The sequence below is a fragment of the Ictalurus furcatus genome, chromosome 1 (genome assembly GCF_023375685.1).
Source record: "Ictalurus furcatus strain D&B chromosome 1, Billie_1.0, whole genome shotgun sequence".
In the NCBI taxonomy this organism is placed as follows: domain Eukaryota; kingdom Metazoa; phylum Chordata; class Actinopteri; order Siluriformes; family Ictaluridae; genus Ictalurus; species Ictalurus furcatus.
Genome location: NC_071255.1, coordinates 6382528 through 6402572, shown reverse-complemented (window position 1 = coordinate 6402572; position 20045 = coordinate 6382528). Strand labels below are relative to the sequence as shown.

The 20045-nt window shown below is 37.7% G+C and overlaps 1 protein-coding gene across 3 annotated transcripts in view; it reads right to left on the bottom strand.

Moving 5' to 3' along the window:
- si:ch211-285f17.1 (sickle tail protein) overlaps positions 1-20045 on the bottom strand; it is a 107336-nt gene that overhangs the window by 12692 nt on the left and 74599 nt on the right. For all 3 annotated transcript variants that reach the window (XM_053621843.1, XM_053621852.1, XM_053621862.1), the window contains 5 exons: positions 18140-18276; positions 12929-13076; positions 10765-11176; positions 7299-7527; positions 1513-1832 (listed from right to left, as the gene is read on the bottom strand). In XM_053621843.1, coding sequence (XP_053477818.1) covers positions 1513-1832; positions 7299-7527; positions 10765-11176; positions 12929-13076; positions 18140-18276 — 1246 coding nt within the window. The remainder of the gene's footprint in view (positions 1-1512; positions 1833-7298; positions 7528-10764; positions 11177-12928; positions 13077-18139; positions 18277-20045) is intronic.

Below are 20045 nucleotides of genomic sequence, written 5' to 3'. Positions count from 1 at the left end.
AGGAACACCAGTGTGGGCCCAGTGCCACCAGCCCACGTCCCTGGACGAAGCCATGCAGCTGACAGAGGATCACTTAGCAGTAATCACTGGTGTAAGCCTCTCGTTTTCCCTGCTCGCTCACCCTGTTTTCTACTCCTCACCTGGTCCCAGCTCCCTAGAATCCAGGTGTGGGTGCGCCAAACCCAGCACCCCGAACCTGGTTTCCTCCCCTGCTCCTTTACCCCGTCTCTTCTAACTCCCTCTCTCTACATAGGCAGAACCTTCCGCTCCCACCAGGACCAGGGCAGAGCCCAGGTCAAGAATATCCGAGGTGCCAGTCTTTATTAAATTTCAGGGGCAAAGTGGAGGTGGCGGTTAGTCCTCACCTTATCCATCCACTAAATCTTGGGACAAATTGGCCAGGGTTTCTGGCATTAGTGCGGGAAATGTTTGTGGATGGGTTCTGCAGTAGTGAGGCACGGTGTGGAATGTGCATAGCATTGGCTGGGGATGCAGTGCCAGTGCATGGTCTGCCCTTTTTCAGTCTCTCCTCATAAGTAAGAGCATCAAAAGACTTTTCCAAAATCAGTTCGAGAGAATTAGCAGTGTGTGCCATGTTGCACCAAAAAGCAGCTACTTTGCTAGCTAAGGCAGCTAAAGCTGAAGAAGCTAGTGACAAATAGCTAGTTATACAACATTTAGAACATTTAGGACTGTATTCTGAGCTAGCAACTTGAGTCCAACTTAAGTTACATCAATATTTATGCATGGGAAGTCCTCTGTATTCAGAGTCAGGTAAGTGAATTTTCTTTGTTCCCCAAACAGATTATGCAAATCACCTGCATGTAGTTCACACCTCTTTTTCTTATTCCAGATTATTCTTGAGCAGAAGTGGCAGAGTCAGGGTGTTTCAGTTATGTCAAGACCACAGTCTTTAAACACAAGCATTTGGCTTTATGTAATTGGGTTTTCTCTGCTGTCAAATATAATATGACGTAAAAATTGCAAGAGACAATTTAAATCTAAAAAGAAAAACTAATTGGATGATATACTATGAATGAGAAGAAAGCAAGCATTTATTCATCTGACAGAAGTCTAGAATATTGACAATATATTGCTGCATGAATAACTATAGTTGTAATTTCCACATTAATCAAGGCAAATTTGGTTTAACAGTATTAAAATGAATAATTATTATATGTGGTTGCATACCACAAATTGATATGTTGTGACTTCTGAAGGTAACTGTTGCACCAGATCTTATTTAGGGACTTCATAGCAAAGGGGGTGAATACATATGCACGCACCACCTTTCCGTTTTAAATTTTTTATAATTCTTTAAAACAGGTTATTTTTTTCATCTCACTTCACCAATTTGGACTATTTTGTGTGTGTCCTTTACATGAAATTCAAATAATAATCCATTTAAATTACAGGTTGTAATGCAACAAAATAGGAAAAATGCCAAGGGGGGTAAATACTTTTGCAAGGCACTGTACATACATACATATAAAAAAAAAAACCAAGCAAAACCTGTGCAGATCCAGACTCCTTCCTGTTAACGACCTCTCCTGAGCGGGTGGTGGTGACTCCCATACTGGTGATGTAGTTCCTGCGTGGGGGAGGTGGAGGGGGAGATTTGTTGGCCTTCTCTGAGCTTTGACTTGTTTTAGTGGCTTTGTCTTGAGACTTTGGTGGTCTTTCCAAGCTTGTTTTGACTGACAGGTTGGATTTTACATGTTTACCTAACACTCCTGCAGCTTTAGCTGACTTTTCAAGGTGGGGTTTTGGAGCTTTATCAGGTCCTGTTTTAGTGGACTTCTCAGAGCTGGGCATGTCAGGCTGCTTGACCTCTGCAACACAATCAATAAAATCATAATGTAGTATATTACATAAGTACATGAGGACTATTTACCTTTAAAATCTGACAAAAAGAAAAAAAAAAAATCATATGTGGCAATGTTAGTTCTGAGATAATAAACCTGGATTTTTCTGCTGAAGCAACCTATGGACAAATCACCTTTACAGCTACAATTTTGTCCCCCTTACAACGCAAACACTTTACTTGAACAATAAAACACTCTCGGGTAACATTTACTGTGACCACAAATCTGAAGTATCAAATCTGAAGTATTATTTGGTCTGAACAAAATGTGTCTGTGAGCACAACAGAGCACTGTTTAGATGGTATGATTGATGATATAAATCAGCACTTAAAAAAAAAAAATAAATAAAAAAAATAATTATATATTATATATATATATATATATATATATATATTATATATATATATATATATATATATATATATATATATATATATATATATATATATATATATATATTAACCAGAAGCAAGGTAACCTTCGTGTGAAAAATGCACTTAACTGTAGGGTATATTCTAAATATACTAATACAGTGGTGGTTAAACGTTTGTGAACCCTTTAAAATTGTCTATGCATATGCCAGAGTTTCCGTTAGCTGGTAAATACCGGTTTTTGACTGTTAAAAATTCCAAATGTCTGATAAAATCAAAAACTGTCAGACACAAGATCCGGTAAAAATATTTACATGAAGCAGACATACATTCGACAAAGTACGTTTGCAATTGCACACCTAAATAAAGTCTCTATCTGGTCAAATATTTATTTCATATGCTTATCCACAAGCACATCTTTGTGCTGGTTGTTTGTCTGTCTCTCTCTCTCTCGCCTGTTACAAGAGGAACTGAAAGCACAAACACACACACAAGCTCAGGCTCATCCAACACAGGTCAGAATCATGCGTTACCTGCCGATTCGAGCCGCCTCTTGCCTGTTCTCCATCCACAGCTGATGCTCGACCAAGGCCCCGCCCTTTTAATCGCTGTGCATAGATTACCTGATTTTTTTTCGGTTTGTCCTGTAAACTTTATCATTTCCTGACATGTTGGCCGACAACAAAATTCTCACAGTAATGATAGACATTCCCATTCCCTGTTCGAAATTTAACAATAACCTAGCATTACAGCTATTCACCATGATGTAATAGAAGGTGGGCTAATGTTAAGTACATTTAGCAAGTGATTTGGACAAGGCAAGCTGTAGTAATTAGCATTAGAAGGATAGGTTAGGGCCGTGTTTCTCCACTGATTGTCTGCACCTGTTAACCAGCATTAACGTCCACGGAACGTTAATGCTGGTTAACAGGTGCAGACAGTCAGTGGCTAACGGAATTTAGTAACTCAGTAATTTCGAGGCCAAAAGTTCATCACAAGGTTGACATGGAAAAAAGAGACACTGGGGGTTAGGTTGTAATGCTTTCCACTATCTCTGTAATGTTGGTTGACTTAATTAGGTTTTGCAAATGTTTGGCGTTGAGGTGCTAAAGGCGGGAAAATAATAATTCACAAGTTAGCTAGATTTTTCTGGTGAGTCTACAGTGCCATTTTGCTCATTGGGAGAGTGGAGGTAAGATTTCCAAAATTACACAATTTGGGATTCTGTAACGCAATCTCCCTGTTGAAGCCCAAAGGTATTTGTCCATATTTTGTAGCTAACATCTAACCAATACTCTTTTTGCTCTTTTACAGCTTTTCAAATGGAAAGGACTAGGACTTGTCTTCCCAGATGGCAAGGAGATTTGTAAGAAGATGCATCAACTCCAATTCTTACATCTGTCAAATGTTTTAATGATTTTAATAAATGTCACCTGAATTTCATGCAATTGTTTGTTTATTTTGTGAGCATTTTAGTAGAATTTCATACAAACAAACTGCATTTTAGTATAAGTTTAGAAAAAAGTATAAACATGTTATTTTTGTGTTATATTTACCACATCTTTGTGTGGAAATGTTTAACATGCATGCATGTGTTAAATGTGCTAACACACTGTGTAGAAAGCAACACAAATTGTGTTGTCCATAACTAGACACGCATGTGTGTTAAAAATTAATATGATGTGTTATTGTTTTGAGAGTGCAGTTAAACAAATGAGACAAAAATATTATACTAGGCCATTTATTTGTTGAGGAAAATGATCCAATATTACATATCTGAGAGTGGCAAAAGTATGTGAACCTCTAGGATTCACATAATTGGAAGGTGAAATTAGAGTAAGGTGCTTTTAATCACTGGGATGACGGTCAGGTGTGAGTGAGTGTCCTGTTTTATTTAAAGATCAGGGATCTATCAAAGTCTGATCTTCACAACATATGTTTGTGGAAGTATATCATGGCATAAACATAGGAGATTTCTGAGAACCTCAGAAAAATCGTTGTTGATGCTCATCAGGCTGGAAAAGGTTACAAAACCATCTCTAAAGAGTTTGGACTCCACCAATCCACAGTCAGATAGATTGTGTAGAAATGGTGGAAATTCAAGACCATTGTTACCCTCCACAGGAGTGAACACCAACAAAGACCACTCAAAGAGCAAGACATGTAATAGTCCCTGAGGTCACAACAGAACCCAGGGTAACTTCTAAGCAAATAAAGGCCACTCTCACATTGGCTAATGTTAATGTTCATGAATCCAACATCAGGAGAACACTGAACAACAGTGATGTGCATGGCAGGATTGCAAGGAGAAAGTCACTGCTCTCCAAAAAGAACATTGCTGCCTGTCTGCAGTTTATTAAAGATCAATGTGGACAAGCCAGAAGGCTATTGGAAAAATGTTTTGTGGATGGATGAGACCAAAATAAAACTTTTTGGTTTAAATTAGAAGCATTATGTTTGGAGAAAGGAAACAACTGCATCCTGTATCCCATCTGTGAAACATCGTGGTGGTATCATGGTTTGGGCCTGTTTTGCTGCATCTGTGCCTATACAACTTGCCAGCATTGATAGAACAATGAATTGTGAATGATACCAGCGAATTCTAGAGGAAAATGTCAGGACATCTGTCCATGAACTGAATCTGAATAGAAAGTGGGTCATGCAGCAAGACAATGACCCTAAGCACACAAATCTTTCTACCAAAGAATGGTTAAAGAAGAATAAAGGGAATGTTTTGGAATGGCCAAGTCAAAGTCCTGACCTTAATAACAGAAATGTTGTGGAAGAACCTGAAGCAATCAGTTCATGTGAGGAAACCCACCAACATCCCAGAGTTGAAGTTGTTCTATACTGAGGAATGGGTTTAAATTCCCCCAAGCCAATGTGCAGAACCAATGAACAGTTACTAGAAATGTTTAATTACAGTTACTACTGCACAAGGGGGTTACACCAGATACTGAAAGCAAAGGTTCACATACATTTGCCACTCACAGTATGTAATATTGGATAATTTTCCTAAATATAAATAAATGACCAAGTTAAATATTTTTGTTTCATTTGTTTAATTGGGTTCTCTTTATCTACTTTTACTTTATCTACTTCTATGTTAAGAATATTAATTTCAAACACTTGAAAGTAAACTTTGATCAGAGTTGAAATAAAAATATACTACAGTATTATTTTTTATAAATACATCACAGTCAAATATAATTTTAGTTAAAATGTAGTTTACTTTAATAAAACACTAGTTAATTTTTTTCAAAATATAGTGTATTTTTGCAACAACAAAAAAAGTAAGGCACAATGCTAACAAAATTTACTTGCAATCGTGCAATAATAATGTATCTGTAATAATTATAAAATAGTTTAATATATTCTAAAATATAAAATATAATTTCACTTATGTGCATCATGAATTAAAATACATACAGTCCCTTCCAAAACAGCAAGGCCATTTCTTGTGTTTTTGCTATACACGCAAGATGTTTGAGATCAAAAGATGAATATGAGATGATGGATCTGAATTTCAGCTTTCATGTCCTGATATTTACAGCTAGATGTGTTAAACAACTTAGATCATGGCACCTTTGGTGGCAGACCACCCAATTTTTAATTCAGCAAAAGTACTGAACAGAAGTAAATAATACTTAATATTTGGTTGCATATCCTTTGCTTGCAATAACCGCATCAAGCGGGTGACCAATTGACAATTTCAACTGTTACATTCTTCTTTTGTGATGGTTTTCCAGTCTTCTACTGCAGCTTTTTTCAGTCTCCTCTTCATGCTGCTCAAATGGGTTAGGGTCTGGTGATTGACTTGGCCAGTCTACAACCTTACACTTTTTCCCCTGATGAAGCCCTTTGTTGTGTTGGACCTTAGCAGTGTGTTTTGGGTAATTTTCTTGCTACATGATAAAGTTCCTTCCAATTAGATTGAATGCATTTCTTTGTAAATCAGCAGACAGAATACTTCTGTAGACCTCTGAATTCATTCTGCTGCTACCATCATGAATTAAATCATAAATAAAGATTAATGAGCCTGTTCCAAGAGCAGCCATGCAAGCCCATGTCAAGACACTACCTCCAGCATGCTTTCTCGTTGAGCTTGTAGGTTTGGGATCATGAGCAGATCCTTTCTTTCTCCACACATTGGCCTTTCCATCACTTTGGTAGAGGTTCATCTTGGTTCCAGAACTTTTGTGGCTCATCTCTGTATTTCTTTGTGAATTCCAATCTGGCTTTCTGATTCTTACTGCTGATGAGTGGTTTGCATCTTGTTGTATATTTCTGCACTTGAAATCTTCAAACGGTTGATTGTGATACCTTCACCCCTGCCCTGAGGACGTTGTTGATGTTACTGATACATTTTGGGCTTTTCTTCAAAGCTCTCACAACCTTTCTGTCATCAACTGCTGTTGTTTTCCTTGGCCAACCTGTTTGATATCTGGTTGTTGGTACACCAGTAGTTTGTTTGTTTTACAGAACATTCCAAATTGTTGTATTGGCTATGCCCAATGCTTATTTAATGACTCTGAGCGATGTTCCCCTTTTCTCAGCTTCAGAAAAAAAATGACTTTGTTTTTTCCCATAGGCAACTCTCTGTTATTTATGTTGGTTTATCTTTTTAACAAAAAATACAGTCTTCACAGGTGACACCCAGGGCTCAAACCATGAGTAGACATTCAGAGCTATTAACTGTTTAAACAATCAATCCAACAGGGTACACCTGGGCAACAAAAAGCCAGTCAAATGTTCCAATATTTCTGATCATGTGAAAATGGGTGTGTTCGAACAAAAGTTGCCATGTTCCAAGTTCTTTCATATATATAGATGTAAACAGCAGGAAATGAAAGCTGAAATTCTGATCAATGGGCTCATATTCATGTTTTTGATCTCAAACTCAAATTCCTTTAGTGTATAGAAAATTTCAACACATTCCAACACTCTCAGAGGGGACTGTATATTGAGTGAAAGAATATTAAGTACAAAATAGTTGTTCCTTTTTAGCACACTAAGGGTATTAGTGTGACTGCAAGAATGCAAGTGGAGGATGACCTCTGACCTTGTGTTGTGGGTGCTGAAGGCTTGGGTTTCTCCACTCGCTCCTCTGTGGCAGGAGTGGCAGGAGATGCTGCTGCAGGGCTTGGCATAATACCACCCTCAACTGCAACTTCAATACTTGGTATTCCTCTCAGCATGTTGGCTTCTGCTTCTTGCAGCATCTTCTCAAACTCCCCCCCGTCATAATGACACATGCTCTGTCGCTTTCCTTCCCACTCTTTCTCAGCCGCCTAGACAGAGAGAGAGAGATAGACAGACAGATAGACAGAGAGAGAAAACTAAATAAAGCACAAAATCAAGACAATAAAGTAAATTAATAAAAAACGAGACAGATAAGGCTGGGCGATATTGCAAAAAAAAATAAAAATGTGATTTTGTTTCAACTTTATGAACAACTGTCAATTACAATTTTTTTGTTTTTACAATAATGCATTTGAAAAATTACACAATTTATTTATAAAGTTATTTATTGTGGTATAAAGGGTATTTAAAAAAAAAAAACATTAGTTGCGCTATTTTATAGCTGTTACTATTTTTGTACAACTTAGTGAACCCTTCATTCTTGACAAGAGTAAATGGGAACCATGTCTTTTATGGCATCAAATGCCGCTGCAACGGAGATGTCAACTTGGGGTATTCTTCTCATATCTGCATTCCTTCCCTGTTTACAGAGTGACGTTATATCAACATGACTGCGCACAGCATCAGAAATAACTACGTTAAGTAAAAAATTTTACTTTTAAATGAGTTTTAATGTATATATAAGCATTAGCTTTAGATTAATCAACATACATTAATTTGTTAAATCTAAAACACTGACCAAACAGTGTGCTGTTTGAGAAGGAAAATATACAGCACCGGCGAATTACCACTTAGGATGTAATGTGGCATTATATTTTACATAAACCTGTTCATCTGACTTTTCATACCTGTACCAATTCCATATCTCTGAAGTGATATCTGCTTTCATCACAGGAGAAACACCACCACAGCTCTGTTTATGATACTGTTCATTTGTAATACACCCAACCGAACACTGTAATACCATATCTGGATCAAATCTATTAATGCATATCAATTGTACACTTGTACCACCATTTACAGCATAATGCTGCTCTAGAGGACTTATTTCTGTGAAAATTTCAGGTTTGTATCTGGTCTCCCACCAAAGATATTCAACCCAAACTTGAAGGGAATTTTAAAAATTGTACTCTCTCACCCCATAAAAAAAGAGAAGTATCAAATGTTAAATGTTCTGAATTGACACTAAGGGAATAGCCCTTTCTGAAGTTTTCTGATTATATAGTAACTCTGGATGGTTTCTCTGTTTTATCATGTGCAGCAGTAAAAAACCTTTTTTTACTCCAGACGTTCATTTGAAGTGAATGTAGATAGTATTACTAGGATAGCCTTCTTTCATCTCTGAAATATTGCTGAGATAAGAAATATGATGTCACTACATGATGCCAAGTAAAACTAGTTCATGCTTTTGTTACCTCTAGGTTGGATTATTGTAATGCCTTACTGTCTGGATGTATAAACAAACTCCAGTTAGTCCTGAATACAGCAGCAAGAGTCCTTACTAGAACCAGAAGATACGACCACATCACCCCGATCTTATCCACACTGCACTGGCTCCCAGTAAAATTTCACACTGATTATAAAATACTACTATTTACCTATATACCTACTGAATAGTCTGACGCGCAGTAATTGAACATACTTTTGGTCTTTTATGATCCGCCACGCCTACTTCGATCAAAAGGTGCAGGTTGGTACCTCGAATAGTGAAGGCTACAGCAGGGGGAAGAGGGGAACTCTTACAAAACCCCACAGTTATGGAACAACCTTCCAAATAGTGCTCAGGACTCAGATATTTAAGTCTTGGCTGAAAACGTATCTGTTTAGTCAAGCATTTTGTGAAGTGTTTTTTCTTGGGTAAAGTGGTTGGCCATTTTATGTCCCAGGGCGTCCTCATGTCTGTGTTGCCTTCTGTCTCTCCCTTTTAGTTATGCTGTCATAGCTAATCTTGCCAGAGTCCCTGCTTGCACTCTGCACACAAAGTACATTGTCCTCAAACATTACATGACAATTAGCATAACTAATAATCTCTCTCTCTCTATCGAGCTATACATGCTACTCCTGAGATACCAGTGATCCTCCCTACCTGCCTGACCCATCCTGATGCCCTACTTTTGGTTGGGGTTCTCAACACCTGAAAACCACTTGCTGTTGCTGAGGATGGCCCCACATGGACAGCCTTGGCAATATTTCCCCACTCTATCTTGCAAAAACAGTCTAGATCAGTCAAACTGTAAGGGCATCTCCTGTGCACAGCCTGCTTCAGGTCACTCCAGAGATTTTGTAAAGTTGTATTCAGGTCTGTGCTCTAGCCAGGTCATTCAAAAACATTGATCAGGTTTTGGTTAATCTATTCCTTTATTGATTTGGATGTATGATTTTTGGGTCACTATCGTACTGAAAGGTGAAATTCCTTTTCATCTTCAGCTTACTAGCAGACACCTGAATATTTTGCACTAAAATCTACTAGTATTTACAGCTATTCATGATTGTGTATGCATGATTTTGTACTCCTCTCCTGGTCACTTCCTTTCGACAGTGTACAGGCTTTGTCAACTCTTTGCAGACCATGGCATCAGCAGTCAGATGAAACCAAGATGTCAAGAAAATCCTACAGAAACAGCTGATCTTTATTTGGGTTTAATTAGAATTATTTAATTGATTACTTTTGAACATGAGATTGAATGTGGTTGGTTCATTCTGAACACAGCCACATCCCCAAATTATAAAAGGGTGTAAACACTTACATTATACAACACGGTTATTGTGACTTTTCCTGACTATTATCGTAAGTATTTTTCTTATTATTCTCTTATTTTTCTTATATATCTTATTATTCCCTAAAATGTTTTTTTCACTTAATTTGTATTCGTTGTTATTTCACAATGAGGGTGGGAAACGTTCTGACCTGATTTACCTTGGTTTTTTCATCACAAAAACTTGTCATTTTAACAAGGGTGTGTAGACTTTTTATATCCACAGTATGTCTAAAATTAAAAAGATTTTAGAAAGTGTACTATTAGAGGATCAACTATAATCTGGAACCCTCCATATGGCACTTGGAATCTTGACCACAGGAAAACGTCATCATCTACTGATTTTTTTACTTAAACCTTTTAAAGTTGTTTGTTCACCACTTGTTTGTTAATGTATAGCTTAGTGCAATGTACTTTTATAGGTACAATAGGTTGGACTGGGTAGAGGGTGCATTACAAAACAGAAAAAAAAAAATATGAAAAGGTTGTCTTTGAATAAAAACTTTGGCAAATAGAAGACAATAGAAAACTGAGCTCTAAGCACTGGACATTTGCATATATTCAATAGATTTTTGCAATGAGAAAATCTGTGGTATCTGCTGCTTGATGTACATTTCCTTTGGAGCTCACCTCAATGGATGGGGCTCTGTTCTTGCCCTTGCTGTGACTGATGATCTCCTCAATAAATAGGTTTAAAGCTCCACTGCTGGAAGATCCATTACAACGGGCAGTGCTAAGAGCCACTCCACTGCTGCTGCTGCTCAGTGGTGATGTGTGTTCTGGCTGAGCTGAGCTGTATATATCAACATGCCTCATGTTGCTGGTCTGCTTTGTAGGCAACTCAGGAGTGGGTGAGAAAGAGCTCTGGGCACAGTGGGGTATCAGAGGCTGGGAGCTGACAACCTCTGAAATCACAGAGGGTCTTTGAAGCTCGAGTACAGTGACTGTGCTGTGGAGATCAGCAGGAGGTGCTGCCTCTGCCTCATCCACCATTGTGGTAATGACAGAATCTGGAGATTTTAGTAAACCCTTTGTGGCACACCTACAGAACACACACACACACACACACACACACACTCTTTTAAAACAGTAAAGGGCTGTATTAACAAAAACTTTTAAGTAGATCCTTACACGCAGATATAAGAGACACTCATTCAATCATGATTCTTCAGAATTGATTTAAAAATTCATTACATCAATTCATCTTCAGTAATTGCTTTATCCTGGTCAGGGACCCAGAAGGCAACACAGAGCAAATCTGGATGGACTGGCATCCTATCCAGGATGTATTCATACCTCATGTATGAATACATCCTGGATAGGATGCCAGCCCATCCAGATTGGAAAATGACCGGTTACTGTCATCATCAAGCTTCAGTGAACCTGTGCCCACTATAGCCTTTGACAAGTCGAACCCAATGTAGTCTTCTGCTTTTGTAGCCCATCTCCCTCAATGTTACATTTACATTTATTCATTTAGCAGATGTGTTTTTTTTTTGTTTTTACATTTATTCATTTAGCAGATGTGGGTTTTTTTTGTTTTACATTTATTCATTTAGCAGATGGTGATTCATTTAGCAATGCTAGGCATACTGTGCATTCTGAGATGCTTTTCTGCACACCACAGTTGTAAGCAGTGGTTATTTGAGTGACCATAACCTCCCTGCCAGCTTCAATCGGTTTGGCCATTCTTCTCGCAACCTCTCTCATCAACAAGGCATTCCTGTCCACAGCACTTCCACTGATTGAATGTTTTGGTTTTCACACCATTCTGTATAAACACTAAAGTCTGATTTGTATAAAAATCCCTGGAGAGCAGCAGTTTCTAAAAAACTCAGATCAGCCCATCTACCACCAACAACCATGGTCAGTGTCACAGATCAAATTATTTCTCCCATTCTGATGTATCATGTAAGCATTAACTGAAGCTCTTGACCTGTTCAGTCCCCTCCGAAAGTATTGGAATGACAAGACCAATCCTTTTGTTTTTGCTATACACTAAAGATATTTGGGTTTGAGATCAAAAAATGAATGTGTGATGATAGATCAGAATTTCAGCTTTCAGTTCCTGATATTTACATTTGGAGGTGTTAAACCACTTAGAACATGACACTTTTGTGGCAGACCACCCAATTTTTTTTTAGGTGAGCAAAAGTAATGGAACAGATAGTTTCAAGACAATTACAGTGAACAACACTTAATATTTGGTTGCATATCCCCTGCTTGCAATAACTGCATCAAGCCAGTGACCCACTGACATCTTCAAACATGTTGGCATCACCAAACATTTTTCTTTTGTGTTGCTTTTCCAGGCTTGTACTGCAGCTTCTTTCAGTTGTTGTTTGTTTTGGGGATTTTCTCCCTTCAGTCTACTTTTTAGGAGGTGAAATGCATGCTCAACTGAGTTAAGGACTGGTGATTGACTTGGTCAGTCTAAAACCTTCCACTTGTATCTTGTAGTATGGCCTCTATATTTCAGCAGTAATTAAGGGTGTGAAAACTTATGCAACCAGGTTATCATACATTTTTTTATTCTCCATTTTTTCCTCCTAAAATGATTTTATTGTTTTTCATTTTAATTTATTGGTTGCAATTTCACAATAAAAACAGAAATGTTCTGACATGATTTGCCTCGGTTATATTTTTTACATCACAAAAACCTGCCATTTTAAGAGGGGTATGTAGACTTTTTATATCTGCTGTATGGGTGTGATGGTCAGGTGTCCAAAAACATTTGATCATTTAATGCATCATATATAAGCTTCACAGCCTCATACCACACACACATTTGTACCTTCGCAAAGTGCTGAGAGTCTCAGTAAGTGATTTGACTCTCTTCAGCATGCTGTCCAGTTTGTGTGGCTCCTCTTTGAGAAACTTCACAGCCTCCACCTCCACTCTGAGCACAGCCCGCATTCTCCCTTGCAATGCTGGGAACTCTCCTTAATATCCCCAACAGATAGACAGACAGACAGATACACGAGAGAGAGAGAGAGAGAGAGAGAGAGAGAGAGAGAGAGAAATCATCATAATTATGTTGCATGTCCATAAGTATTTTCAGCCTAACAGAAAACTAAGCACAGGAGTTGGGAGAGTATAACAAATTCATAGTCGCATAATTGTACAACAGTATTATGGTAATTGGTAGACCACAGTATTTTTTGGGGTCCATGCATCAAAGATCCTGGAACCATATTGTTTTGTTAGGATTTCTTCTTATTATTATTATTATTATGATTCTTTTCTAAATCACAGAAAGACCAAATTTGGAGGAAAGGTACAGTATGCTCCCCACTGCTCACTGAAGGGACCCACACAGGCTTGACGGTGATGCAATAGCACAAGGCTTTACGTTGTGGTCTAGTGAACCGTATGATTTGCAAACCCAAGACAATTATGCATTTCATTCTCCCCATTAAAAAGCCTCAAGAACCTTGTAGCTCTGTCCACTCAAATTTATGATATTTAACACAATATTCAAAACCTAATTTTGTGAACTAGTCCTAGAATTTTTGGCCTATCTTTACAAAGTTGGTGCCAGACTACTCAGCAAAGTGTGAACATCAATATAATTATTCATAATTGCTTACACAGATTTGTATAAAACTTAAAAAAAAAAAAATGCTTATACAGGGAAAGATTCGGAGACCATAAGCAAAGTTTGGGGCATGGTCATTCATGGGGTGGAGCTATGTTCTGTTTCTCAGGAACTGTAAATCAGAATAAGCTGAAATTTGGTATGGTGCATATCTGGGCTAATCTGTAAATGGACCCATGTATCATAGGCTTTTTTAAGATAAACAGCTACAGTATGCTGTTTGTTTCTTGATAAAACCATTTCGAACAAATATTTCCAGTCTTCTGAGGTGATCCAAAGTGCTTTTTCCTCCATCACTATAGGGTGATAATTGTTTGGGTCGGTATGATCATTGCCTGGATTAGGTATGGGTATGATTATTGCATCCTTTCCAGTGGGATGGAACATCTCCTGACCTCAAAATGGCATTAAAGTACTTTGGGATAAATGCTTTAAGAACTGATAATAAATTTTGTCCAATCCAACAGCAGTATTATTGGAACAATTTAAGGCTTTTAAAATTTCCACCATTGTAAAAGGCTGGGTCATTGGTTCCATGTTATCCAAAAGGAAGTGAATAAGGATCTGTTCCTGGTGTATCTGTATTATTTGGAACTCAGGGTGGCAGGTCTCCACTGCAGAATTTCTCTCAAAAGTCTTTCTTTCTTGATATGATGTACTTGGGATCCGCCTTCCTTCAACTTTGGGACCATGTCTGATATTTTCTTTGTTGATGTTTGTGAAGTTAAACTTGAAACATATCTTTTCCAAATTCATCTCTATGTTTCGTTAATAATTTTGCATACTTGTGTTTTCAATCTGATTTTCAATCTGATTAGATTTTCTGTTATGGGTTGTTGGTTAAAAGTCCTTTCTCTCTTTATCCTCATGGATTAGTCATGCAACATGGCTTTGTTGATGGCTTCGGAACCAATTATTTTGCTATTTCGATTAGCGTAACAGTGAAACTATCAGATCTTGATTTCCTTAAGATTGCATATTGGACTTCTCGTAGCCAAGTGACTGAAAGAAGCAGCTTACTTTAATTGCCATTTTGGTGTCCTTTGTTGAAAATCCACTTCCATGGACTTTACAATCAGAGGGGAGTGATCACTCCCACATAAATCAGGGTTTTCCCTACCATAGAAAGGCTTAAGCACAGCACCTAAGTGTTTCTGTGGAGCAAATTAAGCCGAATGTACGTTAAAAAAGCATTTAGACGACATAGAATGAATGTAAAAACTATGGTGAGAGTTCTGTGTCTGACAAAAAAAAAAACTAAAAAAACTGGGAAGGTGGCTTGATCTCAAATGGAAAAGTAAGCTGGCAACAGAAATAATCTGACAATCAATAGTTTTAATCTGACACAAACAAACGTTTGTGTGATTGGTATGTGACAGATGCTCATTGCCAAGCTAATCAAACAGCTGATTCATCCAGTCAACTCGAGATGGTAGTTACAACCATTGACTCACATAAGAAGCTGCAAGCCATCAATAAGATAAGCCTCAACAAAAAATAAGTTATAAGTATAAACTTTTTTGTCAAGAGTAATTCTTGTGGATGCTAACTTGCATAGATATTCATGTACTGATTTATGTTATCCAGCCAAACTAGTTAGTTGACACGACATAAAGATACCTTGACTGAACTTGCGTTAGTATCGAACGTGGCTAGGTGGTAACTGAGCAGCCAGTTTGTCCAAGTCATGCTGTGCCACAGCGGTATCAGGGGATATGTAAATTAGAGCACAGGGCAATAGCTTTATGGAGGGTTAAACACACAGTGACAGCTTGTAGATTTGTATCTATTGGAATGTGTGTGTGGGGTATATAGAGCAGTGTCTTTTATGTGGGGTATATAGAGCAGTTTCTTTCGTCTGTACAATAATATGGTAGATATAGTGGTTAGGACAGTGGACTCCTGTTTGTAACACCATGAGTTCAAATCCCAACACTACCAACCTGACAGGGCCCTTGAGCAAGGCCCTTAACCTTCAACTGCTCAGTTGTATGAGAAATGTAAGTTGCTCTGGATAAGGGCGTCTGCCAAATGCCATAATTGTAAATGGCATTTATTCTGTGAGCAGGTTGCAATGGATTGCAGATTAGGTTTTTTAAATCCTTGTCATTTCTTTTCATACTGTACCACCCTCCTCAACAGGGTTTTATAGACCAATGGTACTCTAGGGACCCTGACCTAGTGAACTAGCATATGAATGTGCTTTTGATAGAGACAGCAAAACATTCAGACACACTGGATAAGGGCATCTGTAAAATGCCATAAATACAAATGTAATAATTCATGTGTGATAAAAGACAATGTGCTTGTGTATACTGGCACAAATTTACAACCTGTTCTATGCATGTTTAATATATGCATTTGTTGATAAATGAGACTCCTGGACACCATGTACTGACGTATATCAGATGCTGACATACAGTCCCCTCCAAAACTATTGGAATGGCAAGGCCAATTCATTTATTTGTGCTGTAGACCGAAGACATTTGGGTTTGAGATCAAAACATGAATGAGTTTAGAATTTCAACTTTTATTTTCTGGCATTTATATGCAGACGTGTTAAACGACATAGAACACAGCACATTTTGTATGAAACCACTCAATTTGTAGGCAAGTAAAAATATTGGAACATGTGACTGACAGTTGTTTCTTATGACCCAGGTGTGTCCGGTTAGATTAATTGTTTAAACAATAAATAGCTCTGAAGATCTACTCTTGGTTTTAGACTTCAGTTTCACCTGTGAAGACTTCATTTGTTGTTAAAAAGGATAAGCCAACATGTTTATGAGAGAAAAGCAAGTCATTTTGAAGCTGAGAAAAGAGGGGAAATCAGAAGCATTGCACAAACATTGGGCCTAGCCATTACAACAAGACCCTGAATAAACACTAGTTTAATAAATAAACTTTAAGTGTGACTGTGTGTGGTGATACACCCACAGGGTTTGTTATGATATGTGCTACACAGTGGTGCATCCAGTTGCACTGGGCAATATATTTCATGATGAACAGTGTGTTGATTTTAACATTAACAGACAAGTTCTCGAAATAGCATTTTCAGAAAATTGCTTTATAATCTGCTGTATTTTGCCAAGAGGTGAGATGTATGCATACATGGCAGGGAGATGTATTCTGTCTAAAATGGCAACTGACAGTTATTTCATAGTCTTACCACCCTCTGGGTGACCAGTTTAAAATGTTTGTTTTACCACATTAACTCATTTTGGTTGTTCTGGCAACAGAGAATTCAAAGTCTACTTATAAAATATTTGTTATACAATATTTGCAAGTTCTATGTTCTGGGAGACACTTCAACCAGTCTCCTGCACAAATGCATCGAGACAAATTCACATTTGATATCGACATCTGTCTAGGGTGATCTGATTCCAAGTGGCAGCCAAGAAGCATAAATGTTCACATCGGGTATTATAGTGCTTAGAATGTGTCTTCAGGAATCACTTGTTTCAGGAATCAGTAATCACATTTCATCAGTAGCATGATTTTGCCAAATCTGTCAAAGGCAACCCAATGACACTTTAAAACCAGGCCAAAAATACTAGCCAATAGTAAACTAAAAATCAAAGTGTCTTTGTTTATCTCCACACAACATTTTCTTCTCTACACCAGGGTTGGGTCACCACAATATAGCATGTTTACTTAAGTATGGCACGGCTCACTTGTAGTGGAAACAATAACAACATGGAGCATTAGGTGTAATCTGAGGAGTCAAAGCATGCAACATTGTCTGGTGGAAAAGCACTACAAGCTACAAGACTTGTGCTCATGCAGTCAGTGTCTAAATCTCATGGAAGGCTCAAGATGTTTTCCCTGCCTCAGATTTGACCATCAGAAAGACACCTGAACATCCCCTGCACAACCTACACAGCTATGCCTAAATCAGCTAGACAGGCTTGACTAGCAAAAGTGTATCCTGGCTCCCAGTTTAATCTGGCCCAAGCACCTCAGATTAAGCAGTTTGGAGCAGTGAAGACCATATCAGCTGAGGATGAGTATCTCTCCCTGCCATGAACAAAATCTTCTCATCTGAGCCCATTCATGACTGGCCTCTCTGAGTGCAACTCATCTGTTGCAAATACCATACTTTTATTTATATTTATTGCAATTACAGTGTTGTTAGCATGTAAGAACACAAGCACAAGGTCATATCCATGTGTTTCACACTGCCCCTGAAGGTTATATTCTTAAGTTCACAGAACCACACTTACATAAACAACATTTTATTTTTGTTTTTTACCATTAGCAGTCACCCATTGCATCTGACTTTTAAAAAGTACACATTGTTTTAGAAAACCCCAAAACATATTTCACAGGACACACAACTGGGATTTCTTTACAGCAGTAGTGAATCATACTTGTATATCCTCATTTCCTGGAAATACAGTCTTTTACCTTTAAGTGTTGCCAGACTTTCCCCAACCTTCCTCAGGCCCTCCGCTCCTTCTTCAACTTCCTTCAGTATGACTGAACTCACAGCTGTGGCTGAGCTCGAGTCCCTTCTCACGGAGTCTACATACTGCTCCAGGTCCCTGCACACATGTTTAATGCTTGTATTTAGATCAGCATAGATGTCAGAGAATCATGATTACAATTTATTAGATGGAAGTCTCAGTAATAACTTATTTTGATATAAAAAATTTTTACAAAATCATATTTCCTCCAAAAACTTGGGCAGGTATACTTAAAGACAGAAAAAAAATCTTACTTAAACGCTAGGAGTAAAATTTTGTTATAAACGTTGTCACAGGCACAGGAGTAGGGGTAAATCCTAGAGTAAATCTTGCTGTAAATTGATCAGCCATGCCCCAGTTATGTAGTGTGTGCCAACAGAAGTGCACAATAAGTAGGACATAAGCAAAGCAAACTCACACCAGTGCTGAATTCAGTTTACAAAAAAAATAGCTTTATAAAAAAGTTTTTTAAAAAAAAAAAAAAAACAACAACTGAAACCCAACCAATATTTAATAAACTACAGTCTAAATGATGTGATTTAATGCCACTTCTACTTTGGACATCCAGTTACAACTCCAGATTACATACATCTAACTGTATAAAGTGTAGATTTGTCTGTGTCAAGCGGTACGTGTACTCCAGCTGTTTGAAGGGATGCTGTGACTCTCAACCTCTAGACCTGCCTGATTCATCCCGACACTACTGCACTGGTGACTCTCTTTCTGAAGCTGTAGTTGGGCCCACATTGCTATCTGATAGATTGCACTTTCCAATAACTGCTTATTACCAGGCATCACCCTTTCATCAGTGAACTGAATTGAATAGATTTGGGTTCATGACTAGTCATGATAAGAAAACAGTTTGGCGCGAGCTGACAAACGATTAACGCATTATTTCCTGACACTTTGATGGTCGCAGAGGACTACGAGAAAATGTGCCATCAAATTGTGTGCATCAACTACAGATAAAAAACGATTTAAAAAATAAGAATAATAAACCCCCACACACAAGAAGGTGAAATGCTCTACTATTTCCACATATAACTGACTGCATGAAAATCCATACATAAAGTATCAATACTGGTTATGGGTGGAGGCTGAGTCATTGCCTGAAATTGTTCATGCTGTAATCAGTCTCTCCAGCAGCACCATTACATGTATAGAGTTGGCCTGTGATCCCACACTTCTGAAAGTATTACAGTTAAAGAGAATAACAACATATAATAAATGTTATGCATTTAGTGTGCGAGTAAACACTGGGTAATCAGCTAAAACAAAGACTTTATTTAACTAATATGAGCATTTATTCATATTCACAATCCACACATTACACTGTCCCGTTTTACTTTTGAGATCAAATGAACCAAACAGTCAGACATTGTGCTGTTTCTTATATTGTAGCTGAAAATATGTGTTAATGATTAATTCTATGATATTAAAAATGAGTTCTGCATCAACCACAATACATCCTTCATGTCTTAGTGCTACCACATTACAATACTCAACAAAATTTTTCTCTGAGGGCCATTAATTACTGTTGCATTAATTTCTCTTACATTAGAAAACAACTTTGCTGCAGTAGTATTTAGCATTCATTTAAGAAGTTTCGGATCATTTTGTTATACTATCACATAATCTTGATAAACATCCCCATTTTTAAAACCTACTGAATTAACTGGTAGAAGAGGGCTTGGAATTCCAGAGGGGACTTAAAAAAGGAACTTAGTAAATCGAATTGTAAATGTGAAATCTATATGCATTGGCACCTCATTGTATTATGCATTTTAGGTGGTAGTGCATATGCGTTAAGTCACACTGCATATTCATTAAGGCAAACATAGGAAACC